The 19,967-nt window shown below is 39.0% G+C and overlaps 1 protein-coding gene and 1 pseudogene across 2 annotated transcripts in view; one reads left to right on the forward strand and one right to left on the reverse strand.

Moving 5' to 3' along the window:
• The first annotated feature begins 1,529 nt into the window (after positions 1-1,529).
• On the forward strand, positions 1,530-1,615 carry LOC149827216 (U2 spliceosomal RNA; annotated as a pseudogene).
• Positions 1,616-2,968: 1,353 nt separating this feature from the next.
• MAP1C (methionine aminopeptidase 1B) overlaps positions 2,969-19,967 on the reverse strand; it is a 47,703-nt gene continuing 30,704 nt past the window's right edge. The window contains exons 7-10 of one of the 2 annotated variants that reach the window (XR_016434864.1): positions 5,233-5,312; positions 4,304-4,702; positions 4,073-4,198; positions 2,969-3,243 (exon numbers count right to left, since the gene is read on the reverse strand). Coding sequence is in view for 1 of the 2 variants with exons in the window: in XM_090019205.1 (XP_089875331.1) it covers positions 3,098-3,243; positions 4,073-4,120; positions 4,605-4,702; positions 5,233-5,312 (372 nt within the window). In the remaining variant the exon portion in view is untranslated. The remainder of the gene's footprint in view (positions 3,244-4,072; positions 4,199-4,303; positions 4,703-5,232; positions 5,313-19,967) is intronic. The other variant, XM_090019205.1, reaches the window with a different exon arrangement.

The following is a 19,967-nucleotide window of genomic DNA, read 5'->3' on the forward strand; positions in this document are numbered from 1 at the left end:
GCAGGTAAGATCAATAACAGTCCAGATGAAGCATCAGCCAAAATTGAACGATAGCAGACGAACTGAAGCCACAGCAGCCGATTCCCCGCTCGAACTTGCTTTGGTTGAGCAACCTCTGAGCTGCAGCGAAGCAGTCTTAATCCTGAAAGCCAAAAAGACCTCTCCGAGCAAATTACAGCATCATGTAATCAGACCTCGGCATTTTCATACAGAGTTCCGACGGCGCCTGAGCATACCCATTCGAATCCCTGCAGCGGTAAAAGATCCTGTGGCAGAAAAAACAGGCCCACTCCAGAGAAGAGTCCTGATCACAAGAGGGCTAAGCCAGAAATGTTGAGATGCCGAAGACGAAGATCAATACAAAACAGAAGTGCTAACGAAATGTGGCCGAAAGCAGAAACTAGAAACAAGCAATGGGCGACGCATACCCCCCAGCTCAATATGAACTGAACCCACATAACCACATGAACGCATGCACACACACACACACACAGTGTGCAACAAACAACAAACAGACCACATTTGGGCAAGTTGTGGATTTTTGCATTCCTGGAAGCCATGAGGGTGAGCACCTGCTGTTTTTGCTACCTAACATTCCCACAAATTATCTGCTCTCCTTTGAAGGTCGCTTGACCTTGCGCATGGCGACTTACGAACCCTACCAGTGCAGTAGTTCTACAATTGATGTTCCCATCCAAGTCGTTGCAGACAGCCACGAGGTGGTCTTTCGGACAAAGAGGTCCGCTAGAGTCGACGGTAAAGGCTACTATTGTGTAATTGATGATTTCACAAATGATGAGAAGATGCGGAAGTATTTGAGCGATGGGCATCGGATGATTCAGGTTCCAACAACCTTCCGGCATCCGGAGGTGGAAAGTGGTGAGATCTCGCTGAGGAAGGGGAGTTGATGTGAAAGACTGGTTTTTATTATCAAGCAAGTCTGATTGCAAAACGGTTCCATAGAATGTCAAATATTTGTCTTATGTCCATGATTGATTCAAATACGTTTGGTGTTAGAGTCCCTCTTTTTTTTTAAGTAGTAGGATCATTCTAAAATAAGCCTGCGTGGCATAGGGGAGCCTCACCTTGCCCATCTTTGTTTTCTTCTCTCTTATGTCGTCATTTGCATTTCTGTCAATAGGATTAGGTTGTCTCCAGTTTAAGTGGCAGCAGTTGCTACCATTTGAGGCAAGTCTCTATGTAAATCTGGATGCTAAATAAATAATGAATAATATTGGTTCTTTCCTAACTCTGTGCCGTGTGCAAAGAGGTTCGGTCCCCCTCGAAGAGGACCCAACAATGTTGCTTTCTTCTTCTTTCCATACAGACATAACCAAGTTATTTCTTAACAAAATATGTCGTTTTATGCATCTCCTTGTGCAACAAATCTAATCATGCTTTTGAGAGAGAGGACTGCCCAAGAGATTCCAAAGGAAATCAAGTAATTAGTTCAATTTTTTAGATGCAAACAAAGTTCAATAAGTATGACCAATCATCACCTTTCCTTCTGTATCCTCAAACCTAAATATACACCTTTCTGGGCCTTTTGGCTAAGATCAAGTGTAGTATCTGTTCTACCAACGAGGGCTTATCTGTTCTACCAACGAGAACAATCCGCTTGACTGGTAGGAGCAGCTAGTGTATGTCACCTTGACCAGCTAGTGTATGTTACCTTGTGTTGAGAAGTTGCAAGTTCAAATCGCAATGGTATCGTTGTATAACTGACAGGGGTCTGCCTAACCCCAGCTTGCCTTCCAATAAAAGTGTAGTATCTGTTCTTATCATTTTAATACCTGAAACCTAAATATAGCCATGTCCAAGTGGGGAAAATGCTAAGGTTCTCTTGTATCACATATCATCTGGACCTATAAGCATTAACAAAATTTGATGGTCAATCACCAGTTATAAGTTTAATGCCTAGACATGATTCATAAATGATGCAACACCATTTAGGTTTCTTGGACACCTGGTCTGTGTAAATCATGAATTCATCTTTAGCCTATATAATAAGTATCAGTAGAATCATGCGGTAAACCCAAAAATCAGATTTTGATCCATAAATGACAACAATATATTAAATTGCTTGTTTTGAAATTATTGAAAAATTAAATACAATTAATGATTGGGACAGGCGTCGGATTGGCTATTCCTGGTTAGGCATTTAAATTCTCTTGCAAATGTTGATTCTGTATCTTCTCCCCCTCTATCCCTATATGTTTCGCTTGTTTTTTGGTGACTTCTCTTCACCCAGCGGAATGAATCTTTTGGTGTCGCTCAAATAACTGTCTGGGGATCTAAGGTGGCTGCAAATGGAGGAATGTTCGATTAATCGCGTGATGATGAATGCAATCTTGAGGAACTTGTTATCATCCAACTACATGGCTGCAAGGAGTTGAAAGGGGTCTTGTCTCAAATTCCATGCCATTTCGTGACATAGCACCAACTTGAATATCAAGTTCTTCCAATTTCATGTCTTCATGAGTATCATCACCATGCCCCAAACGTCATTTGAAAGAGAGTTGTATGTGAGTTCCACTAACTTGTTTGACGATGAAATTTTGAAATTTCAGCATATCATGCACAAATTTTGTTAATTGATGGAAAAGAAAAAAAACAAGTAGAAAAAAGTTGAATATCCGACAGTCGGAGGCATATGCTTAAAATTTTCTCAAAAAATTCAAGATATTACTCAAGAATCACAAATATCCATGGTTTATCCATTAAGAATCATATTCATCTCACCCACCAATGGGGGATCTGCTTGTCTGGTAGGATCAGCTAGTGTACGTCACCTTGTGTTGGGATGTTGCAGGTTCAAACCCCAATGGTATAGTTGTATAACTCGTAGGGATCAGTCTAACCCCAGCTTGCCTTTCAAAAACAAATCAAGTTCATCTCACCCAGTCAAAAGTTCATTTTTAATTTTAGCATCGCTCACACAAGCACACAAGTTAACACTGAAGCATGAGACAACTAATCAAACAAGATTGTTTCATTAAAAATGACAATAATCTGTACAATTACAAAGGACATTTTTGTCTCCAGGAAAAAAATATGACAATTAAATGTAATATGAAGCATCTCAGTTTTTTTTACTTCAGCACTTGGTCAAAATCTCAGCACCAGTCCTAGTGATCAAAATTGTATGCTCACACTGTGCAGCAAGGCTGCCATCAGCTGTAAGTGTGGTCCAGTTGTCATCCCATGCAACACACTCTATACTTCCCATTGTAAGGATCGGTTCTGCAGTTCCCCACATTCGAGAATAAAAAATACATGATTGGATCAACAAGAAAAAATTACTTATGTGGCACATAAAGCTGTCATGATTTTCTTTAGAGAATATGGTAAAGGATGATGTGGGAAAAGACAGTAAGGTGAAGAAAGTGATACAAAGGATAAATGTTGCCTACACTCATATTGAAACTACTGAGGCACAGTAGGAAGGGGGGGTGGAGATTGTGATGTGGGTGTCGGTGATTGGGGCAAGTACTTTTGCAAAGTACTTGCTCGATCACTGAATCTGCTCTGAACTAATGCTGGAATAAAAAAAATAATGTTGCAGCTGTATCTCAACCACCATCGTTGACCAGTGATAACTCAAAAATCATCAAGATATATGATAATGATGAAAACTGTACAACTAACCAACTTGGCAGTGCAAATAAAACAATTTAGGTGCACGACACAACCAAGCACACAATATCCATACAGAGACACATGTACACACAGACAAACATAAACACTCCACATCAAAGCTTGTGGTGTGTCAAGTATGAAATAAGTGGTAACATGACACCTACTGGTGAAAAAAAAAAACAATAATTCAGCCTTGATTTCACTTCAGCAAATTGATATTTTGCTGACTTCAGTTGAAAAGTTTAGACATACTGAATCCCTTGAACTACACAATCAAGACACTACTTTTCTGAACATGTCCACAATAAGTCACCAAGCAACTATAATTGGGGTTTGCAGTTAAGATTTTTCCCAGAGCAACTTAAATTAACATGTGGTATACAACAATCTTCAAAACACACTCACTTTATAGATTGAAAATGGCATTACATACCTATAGTGAATGTTTGACCTTCAACCATGCGGCCAGGTCTGTCATTGCCTGCAAATGAGCCATCTCACAACTATGAGGCAGTGGAAAATGTGGAACTTAAAAAAGTCATTTGGGCAAAAGATACACCTTGCCCTATATCAAGTATGAAGCAACTATATCAAGTCATTATAAAACTTTCCCTATATCAAGTCATTAGAGAACTTAAAAAAGTCATTTGGGCAAAAGATACACCTGGCCTTATATCAAGTATGAAGTGTTCTCTAGGCTTGTGGGCAAGTACTCGCTATAAAGGCAATACATTTAGACAATAGAACATAAAAGATCTGAAATTGAAAAAAAAAACTAAAAAAAAAAAAAATTCAAATAGCACCATATGTTGGAAGAGAGATGCCAATTTTGATTACATTAGAGAGGTAATTTATAACTTAAATTGCAAGTCTACAGCCCAATAAAATATATTAACCTTCACTTATTTGAATATGGAACAATTGAAATCTTAGATCAAAACACTATAATACACAGCTGGACTTACGGTGGTGCAATATAATTGGCTCGGAGTGAAACACTTTACCAACACCATGTCCAACAAATCGTTCCACTACACCATAACCAAATCTTTCAGCATGCTCACTGAAAAACAAAAGCAAAAGATGGTCAATAGACAACCATAATAAATACAAACAAGCAGATAGACAGAACCATCAAACAATCTTCAACATCAAAACTTGGAGGAAGTGAGAGGTGACATGAAGAAAAGGTCAGCTTATATGTGAATAAGTGAATAAACTGATAAAGTAAGGACAATCTAAATCATTGGTTGGCCATTCCCAACTTCCAACTTCTGAACATAGATTGCCCTATTTATTGTTGCTAGCCTTAGATCAAAATGTTTAACATACAACGAGCAACCTTAAAAATCATTAACTTTGCAGAATCTTCTAATATGTGAGAAACTGAAAGTGAAGTATAAAAAAACATACCCTTAAATCAATATAATCAATCTGATATGGTGATTCAAGTTCATACCATAGGTTTTAGTTTGAAGAAGCTAATGTCTTCAGATTTCCCTTTTATTGTCTCTATATGTCAACTTTGTTTCCAACAGAGTACAATACCGTTATTCATCACAAAGAGAAAGAACCCAGCACAAGCATCTGTACCTTATTCTTTTTCCAATTTTTTTGAAGCTAGCACCATCCTTGCATACAGAGATGGCCCTATGCATACACTCTTCTGTCACCTACGACACCAGGAGAAAAGGATATAGAAAGGCATCATTCACATTGCAAAGAACATAATAACAATAAAGAAAGAAACAAGAAGTTCAGGAATCATAAGCGAGAAAAAAAATGAATGACTAGTAAAAGCTTCAAGATATCCCAGTTGCTATGCGGTGGAGAAGCTTTTGAGCCAGTAAAATGTTGACATGGTTTCAACCATTACAGCTAAAATGTATTAAAAATAACACCGACTGAATAGTTTTCCCCTAGATGTATAGTTCATTAAAATACAAAAACTCCACAAGAAAGTGCTATGCTCTTTTTCTAGCTTCCAAACTGTTAGGATTCTATAATGATATCATGGAACTCCAATATGGTGCTACTTAGCAACTCTTAACTCAAACTTATTCTAAGATATAAAAATACATACAAGAGATACTTAAATAGGAACTGTAAGTGCTTCCTTAGTACCTCTCAGAATCTTCTTTAATGTTCATAAGATCTGTCATGCAAACAAATACAGATCTCATGAAAAGGATGCTAACTTTCTATAATATTTGCTGGTGACCTATGGTAAACTATAGACTCTCATAAGGGCACTTCACCATCCTGTGATGACATGAGTGACATTGTACTGAACTTATGGAAACTATACGCTCTCAACAATCAAAGCTGAGTTGTACATTATGCCTGTAACTTCATCAATTTCTTTTTGTGGCCTTTATTGTTATATTGCATTTACTTGTGTATTTTTCTTTTAATTTGTTATTGATTACATTACATTTGAATTTTCAACTAAGATTTATTAGCTAATGTTTATAATCACAATGATCTCGAATTGATGCTCAAGAATTTGTTCTTTCCATGAGGTACAGGGTTGGTTGATATTTCCACAACACTCATTATCACAATCTATGTCACAGGGACTCGGCCAACTGGGTGCCTCACCCGCGTCGACGCGACGCAGCTGCGTCACCTGGTGCGGTCAACCTGACCCTAGGTGCATTGACCCCACCCAAGGTCATTTGTGTCCAACTTTTGGACTTTATATATATATATATATATATATATATATATATATATATATATATATTTATTTATTTTTATTTTTTTTACCGCACCCCCGCACCCAAGTTTTTTGAAAATGCCGCACCCCCGCACCAGCACCCATGTGACATAGATCACAATCTAATAAGGATCTTCCAACAAACTATAGTAATGCTTCAATAGATAACAAATCCAAAATTTCAGCTGTTACAACAGCCACCACTCACTATTAGGCCTCCATATTGGAGCATGCTACAGTTATCTTTTACTTTACCAAGAGACCAAGTGGGATCCAAAGTATACTCCACATTGCATCTCTTATATACTAGTCGTTCCCTTGATATACTACAGGATTCTCTTCACTGCTTTCATATGACTTCTTTCTGGGGGCATATAAACTGTGAAACCTAATTTAAAATGTCATCTACCTAAATGAATGTTAGACATTGAAGAGTCCCCACTACAATTCTATATTTTGCCTCCTTGGGAAGCTCATCTCCATCCTAGTTCTCCTGTAATCTGACATTCAAAGCCATGGGAGCTATGTCACAAGGACTCTTTAAAAGGGTTGCCACACCCGCGCTGACGTGACCCGACGCGGGTGCAGGTGCGGCAGTATGTGAAATTTTCCGCACCAGGTGCGGTCAAATGATCTTGGGTGCAGTCAACCTGCACCCAAGGTTATATTTGACCAAAATATACTCGGTCAACATTGACCAAGCCTATTTTGGTCCTTTTTTAAAAAAAATGGGTTTGGGGGGTTAGGGGTGGGCTACTTTAGGGCACAATCATGTCACCCACCCACCCGATCCCTCCTTCTCCCCGACTCCCCCACCCCTCCTCCTCAACTCCTCCTCCTCCTCCCGCTCCCCGACTCCTCCTCTCCTCCTACTCTTCTGACGACGACAACAAACCCAGGTACGTCTCTCTTTGTTCCTCCTACTCTCTTTCTTTTTCTTCTTCATTCTCCTCCTCTCTTTATTCTTCTTCTTTCTCCTCCTCCTCCTCTTGTCTTTCTTATTCTTCCTTCTCCTCCTCCCTCACCCGCTGTCGCCTCCTCTATTTTTTCTTCCTTCTCTACCTCATCTCTTTCTTCTTTTTCCTTCTCCTCCCCTCGTTGGCACAAGAGTCGAACCTAGGGCTATTGAGTTCAGCTCCTGGGTTTAGTAGAACCAAACCAAGGCATGTTGGGTTCGACTCCTAGGTTCACTTATGCTAAACCCAAGCCAACTGGGTTCGACTCTAGTGAACTCAAGCTTGGGTTCACCAAAAACAGAACTCAAGCTTGGGTTGGGTTCTGAGTTCGACTAGCTTTTTTTTATGAATTTTATTTTGGGATGTAAACCCAGAGGAGTGACTAGGAAGGGGAGCACGATTTCCCCACTATAAGCATGGACTTAACTGAGTCTACTCTTCCTTCTTATGATGAACTTGATGATGAAGCAGAAAATTATTAGGATTATTATCTCATCGTCATATATATTATGTATGATATACTTTTGACATACAATTATGCATTGTTTACTTTTTTATTAGTATAATTTACTTCTATTCTGCTTGACTTGTTTGATTGTTTCATGTTTTCTTAATTCACTTAGTGTAGCCATTATAATGAAATAAGATGTGCACAATCACAATGCTAACAAAGGGCTACACAAGTGCACAAAAAACAAGAGGGTCTCTAATGGACCAATTACAATCTCGTAAAAGAGATGCACAATCACAACTCATAAAAGAACATAAAAAATATAAAGTGTATTTCTTCACATGAAATGCTTGTAAAAGCATTGAGGAATACAAGGGGGAAAAAACTCTATTTATAAGCAAGCAAGAGGGAGAGTGGGTGCAGCCCAACAACTATAAACAAAAAACATAACAAAAAGAAAATAAATAAAAGAAAAAGAAAAGAAAGGAATAGCTCTATAGGCTGATCCCTATTACAATGTGAAATTATTAAAATACCCCTAACGGATATTTCAGTTTACATAAACAGAAATGAATATATATGATCTATACAACATATTTAAACACTCCCCCTCAAACTTATAGTGAGATCACCGAAAGTTTGTGAAGAAAAAGAAAATGAGGTAGAGGAATTGCTTTGGTAAAAAAGTCTACAATATAAAATTCAGATGGAACATATGGTAAATTAATCATCCCCTTCAAGTGTTATTCCCAAACGTACTGACAATCTATTTTGATGGGATTCGTTCGTTCATGGAATGTATGGTTACTAGCTATATATATGGCACTCTTGTTATCACAATACAACTTTGAAGGTTATGAAACATCAACTCCCATATCTACAAGTAAAGACCGCAACCACACGACTTTGGTTGTTGTTGTAGCTATCACCTTGTACTCAGCTTTTGTGGAGAACAAAGACACCTTCTGCTATATTTTATACCTCCAAGATATAAGAGAATCACCTAAAAATACACAAAAGCCCGTAGTTCAGTGTCAGTTGTTGGGATCGCCTCCTCAGTCAGAATCAGTATATGCAATAAGATTTAAAAGTGAGGAAGAAAATAAGAAAAACCCTTTATATATAGTATTTTTAATATATCAAACTATTCTCAACATAGCACTCATGTGAATCAAAGTGGGCACATATTGAAATTGATTTGCACTATATGTGCAATATCCGGTCTAGTAATAGACAAGTACATCAATGATCCAATAAGCTTCCTAATAAGGAGTTTGATCATCCAATAAGACTCCATCTTCGGCTCTCATTTTGGCATTAATCACTCCAGGAGTAGTAGCATATTTCTTATTTGTAATACCCGAGCGTGTAACAATGTCAACTACAAACTTGATTTGGGACAAAATATATCCTCTTGGCGAATAAGTTAATTCAATACCTAAGAAGTATCTCAAAAACAAAGGCCAATCATATCAAAAGAACTTTTAAGCATAATTTTAATTTTTTCAACTCTCTTCTTATCACTTCTTGTAATGATCATTGTTAAAATATATATGTTTGTATATATATATATAATCCATTTTGTATTAGTTTGCCTCATAAGGGCATTTTTGTCTTTTCACATGTAATCATAGTTGTTTATTAGAATGGTTAACAAATCTTTTTAACAAGATTTGGCAGACAAATAAGATGCCTAATGAGTGGAGGAAGAGTACTTTGGTGCCTATATATAAGAATAAGTGTGATATACAAGATTGCACAAACTATCGTGGTATAAAACTCATGAGTCATACAATAAAACTTTGGGAGAGAATGATTGAGTATAGGTTGAGGAAGGTTGTCATGATATCGGAGAATCAATTTGGTTTTATGCCTAGAAGATCAACTATGGAAGCTATACATCTTAGACAACTTATTGAGAGATATAGAGAGAGGAACAAAGATTTGCATATGGTTTTTATTGATTTGGAGAAGGCATACGATAAAGTACCTAGGGACGTTCTCTGGTGGACAATGATGAAGAAAGGTGTTTCTCTCAAGTACATTAGTATAATTAAAGATATGTATGAAGGAGTAGTAACCAATGTCTGGACTTGTGGAGGGGTGACAACCAATTTTCCTATAACGGTTGGGTTACATCAAGGATCTCTTTAAGCCCTTTCCTATTTGCTATAGTGATGGATGAGCTTACGAGATCAATTCAAGAAAATGTGTCGTGGTGTATGTTGTTTGCTGATGATATTGTTTTGATTGATGAGTCTAGAGTTGGGGTTAATGCTAAGTTAGAATTATGGAGACAGACATTGGAAGCAAGAGGTTTTAAGTTGAGTAAGAGTAAGACAGAATATATGGAATGTCGGTTTAGTAAGCAACGAAGTAGTGATGGGAGTGTAGTGAAGCTTGGTGAGCAAGAAATACCGGTGGATGAGTGTTTCAAATATTTGGGATCTATCATTCAAAAGTATGGAGAAATTGATGGAGATGTAAATCATAGGATAAAGGTTGGGTGGATAAAATGGAAAAGTGCAACTTGAGTGTTGTGCGATCGTAGAATGCCATTGTGGTTGAAGGGAAAGTTTTATAGGATGACTATTAAGCCCGTTTTACTATATGGTACGAAATGTTGGGCTGCCAAGAGACATCATATTCAAAAAATGAGTGTAGCTGAGATGCGTATGCTTAGATGGATGTGTGGAAATACAATAAAAGATAAAATTCGGAACAAGGAGATACCTAAGAAGGTAGGTGTTGCACCCATTGAAAATAAGATGAGAGAGAATCGTTTACGGTGGTTTGGACATATTCGGCGAAGGCCTAATGATGCTCCAGTTAGAAGGATGGAGAAATGGGAAAATATATTAGTTAAAAGAGGTCGGGGTAGGCCTAGGAAGACTTGGATGGAGATGATAGGAAATGATATGAATGCTTTGAACCTCACCGAGGACATGGCATTGGATAGAAATGATTGAAGGAGAAGGATTCATGTGGAAGACCCATAATGATTTTCTTTTTTGGTTCATATCGCCGACCCCAATTGTTTTGGGATGAAGGTGTAGTTGTTGTTGTTGTTGTTGTATTAGAAACAACTATATTTTAGTTTTTTTTAGTTTTTGTTTTTTTTCATTGCCATGGGGCCCCCACTCATAGGATCGTTGGGGCCCCAACGGTCATAAATATGATCATTGGGAGCTCCCTAACGACTCTATCAAGAGAGCTCCCAATGGTCTCCCCTTCTTGTGTTGTATATAAATAGGGGAGAGTTCTTCCTATTTTTCTCATTGCTTTTCAAGCACTTTATTAATAATATTTATATTCTTTTACTTGTTGGAGTTGCCCTTTGTAGGCACTTTGTATTGTCCCATCATGGACTTTTTGCTTATGCACTTTTGTGCCTTTGTAATTGTCCACTATTGGACTTGTTTGGTGCTTTTGCACCTTATTTTTGTAATTTCGCATATTTCATTGCATTGTATCAGAGCAAGGTTGTGCTCTTGGTCTCTTCAAGAGTGACCAAAGAGTAACTACTGAAAGATCGTGATTCGGAGCTCGACGTGCTTGCGATAATTCTAATGGAGGATCTCTTTCGTGTTCTTCCATACTCCTCTCTTCCTATAAGCCAAAATGAAGAATGAACAAAAGATTGATCTCTTTTTCAAGTTGAATGGTATCAATTACATGATGTGGGCATCCGTCATGGAAAATACCCTCAAAGGCAAGAAGCTTTGGGGATATATGATGGGCGCTATTCTGGAACCTCAACTCAAACTCACCAAGATAGAAGGAGGGCAAGAAAAGGTGATGTGGACTCGGTACGCACCGATCCACGATCCAAGATCCAAACGGATCTCAATACGCGCGGAAGCTTTTTCACTAAGATGTTCGGACTCTGAGAAATAGGGTTTTCGGGACCCGTGCACTCTATTTCGTCTGAGGCGATCCAAAAGAAAGTTGTGTGCGACTCGCACACCTTTCCAACAAATCCAAAATCACTAGATTCGGATCAAGAATGTCCGCTCCACGAACTGAAAAGCGGGACTGATAGTCAAATCTGTGACAGGCTCTTCAGGTTCGGAGGACAGCCTGTTCGAAGAGGATTTTGACTCCTCAGACGATGAAGTTTGCGAAAACTCCCAACAAACAAACTGAAGGTATGACTCAGACCTTTCTAGAAAGCTATGGCTCGTAATTTTTGAGCAAACCTACGCGCCGCTACTGAATTTTAAAATCTCTGACGAACTAGTTTTCAACTAGCCTAACCTGCTAATTGGGTTCTAGTTGGCCGTGCGAATCGCCCCGGATTCGAGGACTCAGACGAGGGTTTCAGAAGAAACCCAAAACTTCACTATGGTGCGGACGGATGTTAGTTAACAATACTAACTTTCGGATTTCGGTTTCACTGCAAACATATTCAGATATTCAAAAAATATGAAGACATACACATAATGCTCTAACAGTGAATATTATATTCAAACTTAAGAAAAGTACAGAAAGATTGATTTTTTTCGGACTACTTTCAGGCTAAATCGATTAAAATAAAAAACATAAAAAATTTAGATCTTTGTCTTGGTTTTCTACAGAATCAAACAGATCAGATTTTCATGGAGGGAATCGTGAGAAATCCCCAAAATACAGAACACTATTCATAGTGTTCTGGACGGGACAGGGTTCGATAGATTATGTATGACCGACTGCTTGACAGGGAATTTTTGGGACCCTACCGGCCGAATCAGGACGTGACCTCAACAGCAATGTTGTAGGCCCGTGTCTTAGCTTTCCAAGAAGCCTAAAAACATCGGAATCGAACTAGTATCTTAGCAGATACAGTCGATTCTTTGGAGTTGTCTCTGACAACTCCAGAACCGAGAATCCGATTTTTTGACAGAAAACGAAATGGATAAAACCCTATGCTCAGAATCAAAACATGGCTAAAGATCACCTTAAATATCATAAAAAACTGGTAAACACTCAGTACATGGACAATAATCAATTAGTTTTGCAGTTTGCAATCGATGAACAAGGATCTTAGAATTAGCAACAAAAACAAGTAGAAAGGAACAAAACCAAACACAATAGTCAGATGGACCAAGAGGGAGAGTTGCTGGACAGTAGCCACTGTCTCATGCCCTTGCACATCAGCTCGTTGTGACCTTCCAACCTCCAACACCCTCAAGTTAGTGCTGCCACAATCAGCCACTAGCCGAACCACACACTAACAATGTCACTCCTCCAATCCTTTCACCTTCTTGCTTGATGTCGTCAGCAGGAAACTTGTCTGGAACTTTAACGGCTTAATCGAGCCGAATCAAGCCAAATGGTAAACAAAAATCTTGTAGAGCACGATCTTAGTTTTCCAGAAAGCTAAAGATCATGCAGTTTAGACCAGTATCTAGGGAGATATGACCAAAATACTGAGACTGTATTCACCCTTTAAATAGGGTCTTCCCCTCCCTCATCACCATTTCGAATTTCTTTCCCAAAAACAAGAAGACCCCCTATATGGTCGACCCCCATGGGCTCTTAAGCTCTGCTGGAGGGTAGAATGATGATGCCACCCCCCATCTCCAATCACACCAAAAGGGGGGTGAGCTTCTCCAAGGTGCCGCTCACTTGTCCAATGCATGGGCTTCTTTTGAAAATGGGCATCATTGCCTCTCCTACAACCCTTTTTGACCTTCTATGGTCAAACTGATTTCAAACGAGAGTTATAGAGGTCCAATCAAGGTGGCTCCATCTATGGTTTGGGCTGAATCGGATCTTGAATAAAATCCAAGATCCAAATGATACTTTTGCTCCAAAAACCCTTCACGATATTGGGTTTTTTTTAATCAAAAAAAGAAAAAGAAAACTACCTTGAGTACCCCATACACCCTCTAGTGCCGCAAAACAATCCTACAGGGCACTAGGACTATCTAGATCCGTAGAATCAGGCACCTAAAATAAATAAAAAATTACATAAAATAAAATACATAAAAAAAGCATAAATGATTCCAGACATACAAAATGGAATCAAACATAGAAATACAATTTCTGAGAAGACAAAATAGCCTAGAAATTGGAACATGATATTCAAAACGGATCTGGATACGCGAAGATCCAATTGGACCCAGATGGTCCTGCATGATTGGATCTGCCACAGATCGCATCCCGGATCGAATCTGATAGGTTAGATATGGATCCAACTTTGCCATCAATGCGCGGATCTTCAGGATGCTCTGTATAAAAAAGCCTTAGAAAGAAATGCTTGCGTAAAAGCTATTGAACACCATCAATCCAAGATAGAAGATTGGGAAAGTAAACATGTCAAAATTCTCGCATGGTTTATGAACAATGTTGAGCTCATAATGTGTCAACATCGCTAAGTTTCATAAGGCAAGTGAGGCATGGTTGTTTATGAAAGGTATGCATACATGAAAAGTATCAGATTTCGTATGAAGGGTTCAGCTTATACACAGGAAAGTAGAGAGAGAGAGAAAGAGAGATGCACAATCGGCTGGGGCGGCACACGAATTGGCTCGACCTCCAAACCCTAGGATATATAAAATAAACAGGTATACAATGATCCTTGTAATATCAGAGATGCACATGTGTTTCATTTAACATGCCATGCGTATGGATCTGGATCCAGATCCATACGCAGTGTATATTTTAACACCCTCCCTCAAGTTGTACGTGATTTTGGAGCATGTACAACTTGCTCTTCAATAGCCAAAATTGACGTCCTGTTAACCCCTTGGTAAACAGGTCTGCCACTTGATCTTCTGTTCGAACATGACGTAGTTCTATCTCCTTCATCTCGACTTTTTGCCGTATAAAATGTTGATCAATCTCAATGTGCTTCGTTCTGCTATGCTGAATAGGATTACATGCAATGTTGATTGCGCTTTGATTGTCACATAGAAGAAATGATCGAATAATTGTCTCCCCAAGATCACTCAATAAGTGTCTAAGCCATGTGACTTCTGCCGTCCCTGCAGCCATCGATCTGTATTCAGCCTCTGTATTCGATCGTGCCACTGCCTTTTGTTTTCTGCTGCTCCAAGACACTAAATTGTGTCCAATATATACACAATATCCAGAGACAGATCGTCGCTCATCTGGATCCCCTGCCCAATCTGCGTCTGTATAAGTGATAAGTTCATGTCCTCTATGCAGATTATCGTTCTTGCGATAAACAAGTCTGTCTCCTATAGTTCCTTTTAAATAGCGTAGAATGTGCTTCACAGCTTCCATATGACCCTCCGTTGGAGCATGCATAAACTGGGATACCTGATTCACAGCATAAACTATATCAGGTCTGGTAAAGGTCAAGTATTGTAACATCCCCACGAGACTTCTATACGTTGTAGGGTTGACACAAGGATGACCATCTTCAGAGCTCAGCCTTTGATGTAATACACTAGGAGTACTGACTGGTTTGCAATTCGTCATTTCGGCTCTTTCCAGAAGGTCAAGAGTGTATTTTTGTTGCATGAGTGTCAATGTGTCTTGTTGTCTGTCAACTTCCACACCAAGAAAGTACCTCAACTCCCCTAAATCTTTCATCTTGAAAATTTTCATTAAAAACAGCTTCACGTCTTGCACATGATTATCTGAACTCCCAGTGATCACAATGTCATCAACATATATAAGAAGAAGTATAACAATGTCTGCATTTTGGTAAATAAAGAGTGAGTGATCCAGAGAGCATCTTCTAAAACCATAACTCTGAATTTGCATAAAGAAACTTTCAAACCAGGAACGGGACGCCTGTTTCAACCCATACAGAGATTTCCTTAGTTTGCACACCCAGGCAGTAGGATCCTTCTCGGCATAACGAGGAGGTTGTTCCATATACACTTCTTCCTTTAAAGTTCCATGCAAAAATGCATTTTTAACATCCATCTGGCTAAGGCTCCAACCTCGATCGATTGCTAGGGATATGATGACACGAATAGTACCCATTTTGACTACGAGACTAAAAGTTTCATCGTAGTCTTCACCATATTGTTGTGTGAATCCTCGAGCAACAAGTTGTGCCTTATATTTGTCAATACTTCCTTTAAGCTTATACTTTGTTTTATAAACCCATTTTGAGCCAACTACATTCTTTCCTTCTGGCCGAGGGACTATTTCCCAAGTCTGACAGTCATGAAGAGCTTTCATTTCTTCATTCATAGCTTCAGTCCAATGACGGGATTGAAGAGCTTGATTAAAACAAGTGGGTTCATCCTGTTTTGTGAGCTGAGACATAAACAACTGGAAATCAAGGGAGAAGGTCTCATAACTCACCCATCGTTGAATAGGATGCTTAATGCGTGACGGCCTTTGAGCTGGATCAGTGGCGATGCTGCCCACATTCCTCGGCTCTGTATTTTTGTCCCGTCTAGTGTATATCTGTCCAGAGAAGCGTTCTACTGGGGGTGGCTCAACTGGAGATAATTCAACATGCATCTGTGGGTCATGTAACTTCCTACTCAAGCCGAAGGAAGGACAATTTGTCTGACATGTTTCTCCTGTATTAGCAAAAAGATATGCACTCATCCATGGATCATATACTTCTAATTCTCGAGATGGCAACGCTGCAGAGTCATTGACCTCAAAATTTTGTTCGTCAAAGACAACATTTCTGGAGGTCCTAATATGTTTTGTAGTAGGGTCATAGCATCGATAACATTTGTATTCATCTGCATACCCAACAAATCTGCACTTGACAGCCTTGTCCTGAAACTTATTTCGCAGAGATGAATCAATATGTACATAACATACACAACCAAAAACACGCAGCTCATCGTAAGTGGGATGTTGCCCAAATAAAGTATAATAGGGAGATTTTCGATCCAAAAGTGCCATAGGAAGACGATTTATGATATGAACAGATGTGTGAAAAACTTCTGTCCAAAGACTAACAGGCACATTGCTATCATGTAACATGCTCATCGCGCTTTCGACAATATGCCTGTGTTTCCTCTCCGCAACCCCATTTTGTTGAGGAGTATGAGGGCAAGAAACCTGTCGACTTATTCCTTTATCCCGAAGAAAGGCAATAAACTCGTTCGATGAATACTCTCCTCCACCATCACATTATAAATGCACAATATCACAAGCAAACTTTGTTTTGACCATCGAATAGAATTCCCGAAATATTTGGAAAACTTCATGCTTGTGTTTTAAGAAATATATCCAAGTATAACGAGAATAAGAATCAATAAAGATAACATAGTAACGACTGCCAGAAAGAGAAGGAATAGGTGTGGGTCGCCAAACATCGGAACAAATAATCTCAAATGGCTTTGAAGCTCTTTTATTTATAATATGAAAAGGGAGAACATGGCTTTTGCACAGTTCGCATGAAGAACATTTATTATTATTATCAAAAAATGGACATAAACTAGACTCTGGAAGGAGACCATCAGATACAAGATTTTCAACGAAACCCCGACTACAATGTCCCAAACGACTATGCCAAATATCTGGCTTATTACAATGAGATGAATTAAAAACTTCTAATGAAGGGGAAAACAAAGACTCTGAAGACGAAGACACTGAAGAATGCTTGGACGACTTCAACTGGAGGACTGGGACTGAAGGCGAAGGCGAAGACACTGAAGGAATCTCCTTGAAGACGTACATGTTTCCTTGTCGCTCCCCCTTACCGAACGTCTCCTTCGTTCGTAGATCCTTAACATAAACAGAAGAGGGAGTAAATTCGACGGAAGAATTTATATCGTCAACAAGTTTAGCTACAGAAACAATGTTCTTTTTAATATTAGGAGCAAGAAGGACATTGGACAAGTAAAGTGAGGACTTTGACATAGGGATACGTGCATTGCCAGTATGACTAATGGAGTGATAAGTTCCATCTCCCGTAACTATACTACCTTTTTCAAAATAAGGCAATAAGTGAGATAACTTACCTGCATTGCCCGTAACATGTGTGGCGGCACCTGAATCAACATACCATTCGCCTTGTTCATTTTGCTTGATCGTCATCTGACAATGCTGACAACAAAAGTTGTTGCACATCTGTGGAAGAGGATGCCACTTTTGTGTCCACATTAGTAGCTGATTTATTCTCAATTTTGTTTATTTTACCTCTATTCTGTAGATTGAACCAACAATCAGCTTTTACATGTCCTCTTTTGTTACATAAGAAACAAGTGAGCACTCTTCTCTGATTCCCTGTATTAAAACCCCCTGAAATATTAGGTGTAGGCAAGATACCACGTCCTCCCTGCCCAAAACGTCTACGACCTCTGCCTCCTTGATGCCCTCCATTCCCTCGTCCAAAACCTACAGAAGTGTCCATGGCCAAAACTGAATGAGGACGAGCTGATTCATTTCCTTCTGCCCGTTGTTTCATAATCATCTCATGTTGGAGAAGTTTTGCTTGAAGGTCGTCAAAAGTGGGCAAGTGAGGAAGGCATGATAAAGTTGTGGTAAACATGTCAAAATCAGGACCCAATCCATTGAGAAGTTGTTGAACTTTATCTTTATCTGCAATAGCACTTCCAATAACCGCTAATTGATCAGTAATACTCTTCAAGCGGCCTATGTATTCCATGACTGTCATGGAGCCTTTCTTCAAACTTTGAAAATCATTTTTTAAGTACATGACTCGGGCTTCTGATATCTGAGAGTATGTCTGAGACAGCTTACTCCACAGATCCGCCGCAGTGCAATCATCTGAAAGAGTAACCAACACTTCTTGAGAGAGTGTTGACGTAATATAAGCAACCAAAGACTGATCCCGCTTCCTCCAAGCTGTATACTCTGGATTCTTAATAGAAATGGTAATTATGTCACCCTTCTCATCCTTGGTTTCCTGCAAAATAAGCTGTGGTGGTATAGGAACTAAACCATCCAGATGTTCATCGAGATCCTGACTCCGTATAAAAGGGAGGATTTGCCTCTTCCAAGTCAAAAAATTAGAATGAGTAAGTTTTTCTGTAACGAGCTGACTCAAGAAATTTGTAGAGGAACCGGATGACGATGAGTAATCCATATCAATGGGACAATGAATAAGCAAACAAAACGAATGGATAGAAACAAAGAGGTTTGAGATCACTTAATTAATCAGGAAAACTTCAACAAGACATGTACATGTGCTACGAATATCTGGAAATAACCCTTCTTCTTTTTTTTGCAGATTCAGAATCGAGATTGTAAACTGTTACAATCTGACTATAAGCGTTGCACAGGGGACACCAAAAAAAAAATAAATTTTTTTTAGAACCAAAGAATGAATAAACACTGACAGACGTTAAGAGTGGAAATCAAAGACTGATGACTGACAGTCGTCGATGGCTGCAGTCGTTGATGGCTGCAGTCGTTGATGACTGACAGTCGTTGAACAAGAATAATAAAAAAAAAATTGCAGACGATGGGATATCACGTTAAGAATCGAGAATAAGAGACGAGTTGCAGAGAAAGATTGGATTACTCAAAGAGGAGAATAAGAGACGAGTTAAGAGACGAACCTGTTACCGGAGAGGAGAATAGAAAAGGAAGGAAGAAGAGCCAAATAAACCTGTTTCTTCAGATCTTGCTGAACACGGCCTCTAATAGGATTCCACAACCCTTTAGCTCTGATACCATATCAGATTTCGTATGAAGGGTTCAGCTTATACACAGGAAAGTAGAGAGAGAGAGAGAGAGATGCACAATCGGCTGGGGCGGCACACGAATTGGCTCGACCTCCAAACCCTAGGATATATAAAATAAACAGGTATACAATGATCCTTGTAATATCAGAGATATTACAAAGATGCCATTAATGAAGCCAATTTGACATGTGTTTCATTTAACATGCCATGCGTATGGATCTGGATCCAGATCCATACGCAGTGTATATTTTAACAAAAAGATCTTGCAAGGCAATTTTTTCTTCAAGAAAAATTATGTACCATAAAAAAAGGGGACATGAGTGTTCGTGATTACTTTAGCACTCCTAGTCCCTTATGGGATAAATTATCTCTTCTTGGACCCAAGTGGGTTGCTAGTGAAGATGTTAAACTAAGAAGAAAGCAAATAAAAAAAGAACACTTTTTCCAATTATTACATGGACTTAGGCCCGAATATGAACAAGTTAGATCTTATCTCCTTTATAAGTCTAAGTATCTTCCTTTGAAGGATGTCGTTGCCAAGATATGCCATGTTAGTCGTGTCCAAACCCGGCAATCATGTAAAAACTTACAAGCCCCCACACTTTGGGAAGCAAGATAGC

The sequence above is a fragment of the Nuphar pumila genome, chromosome 10 (assembly GCF_984573655.1).
Source record: "Nuphar pumila chromosome 10, dmNupPumi1.hap1.1, whole genome shotgun sequence".
In the NCBI taxonomy this organism is placed as follows: domain Eukaryota; kingdom Viridiplantae; phylum Streptophyta; class Magnoliopsida; order Nymphaeales; family Nymphaeaceae; genus Nuphar; species Nuphar pumila.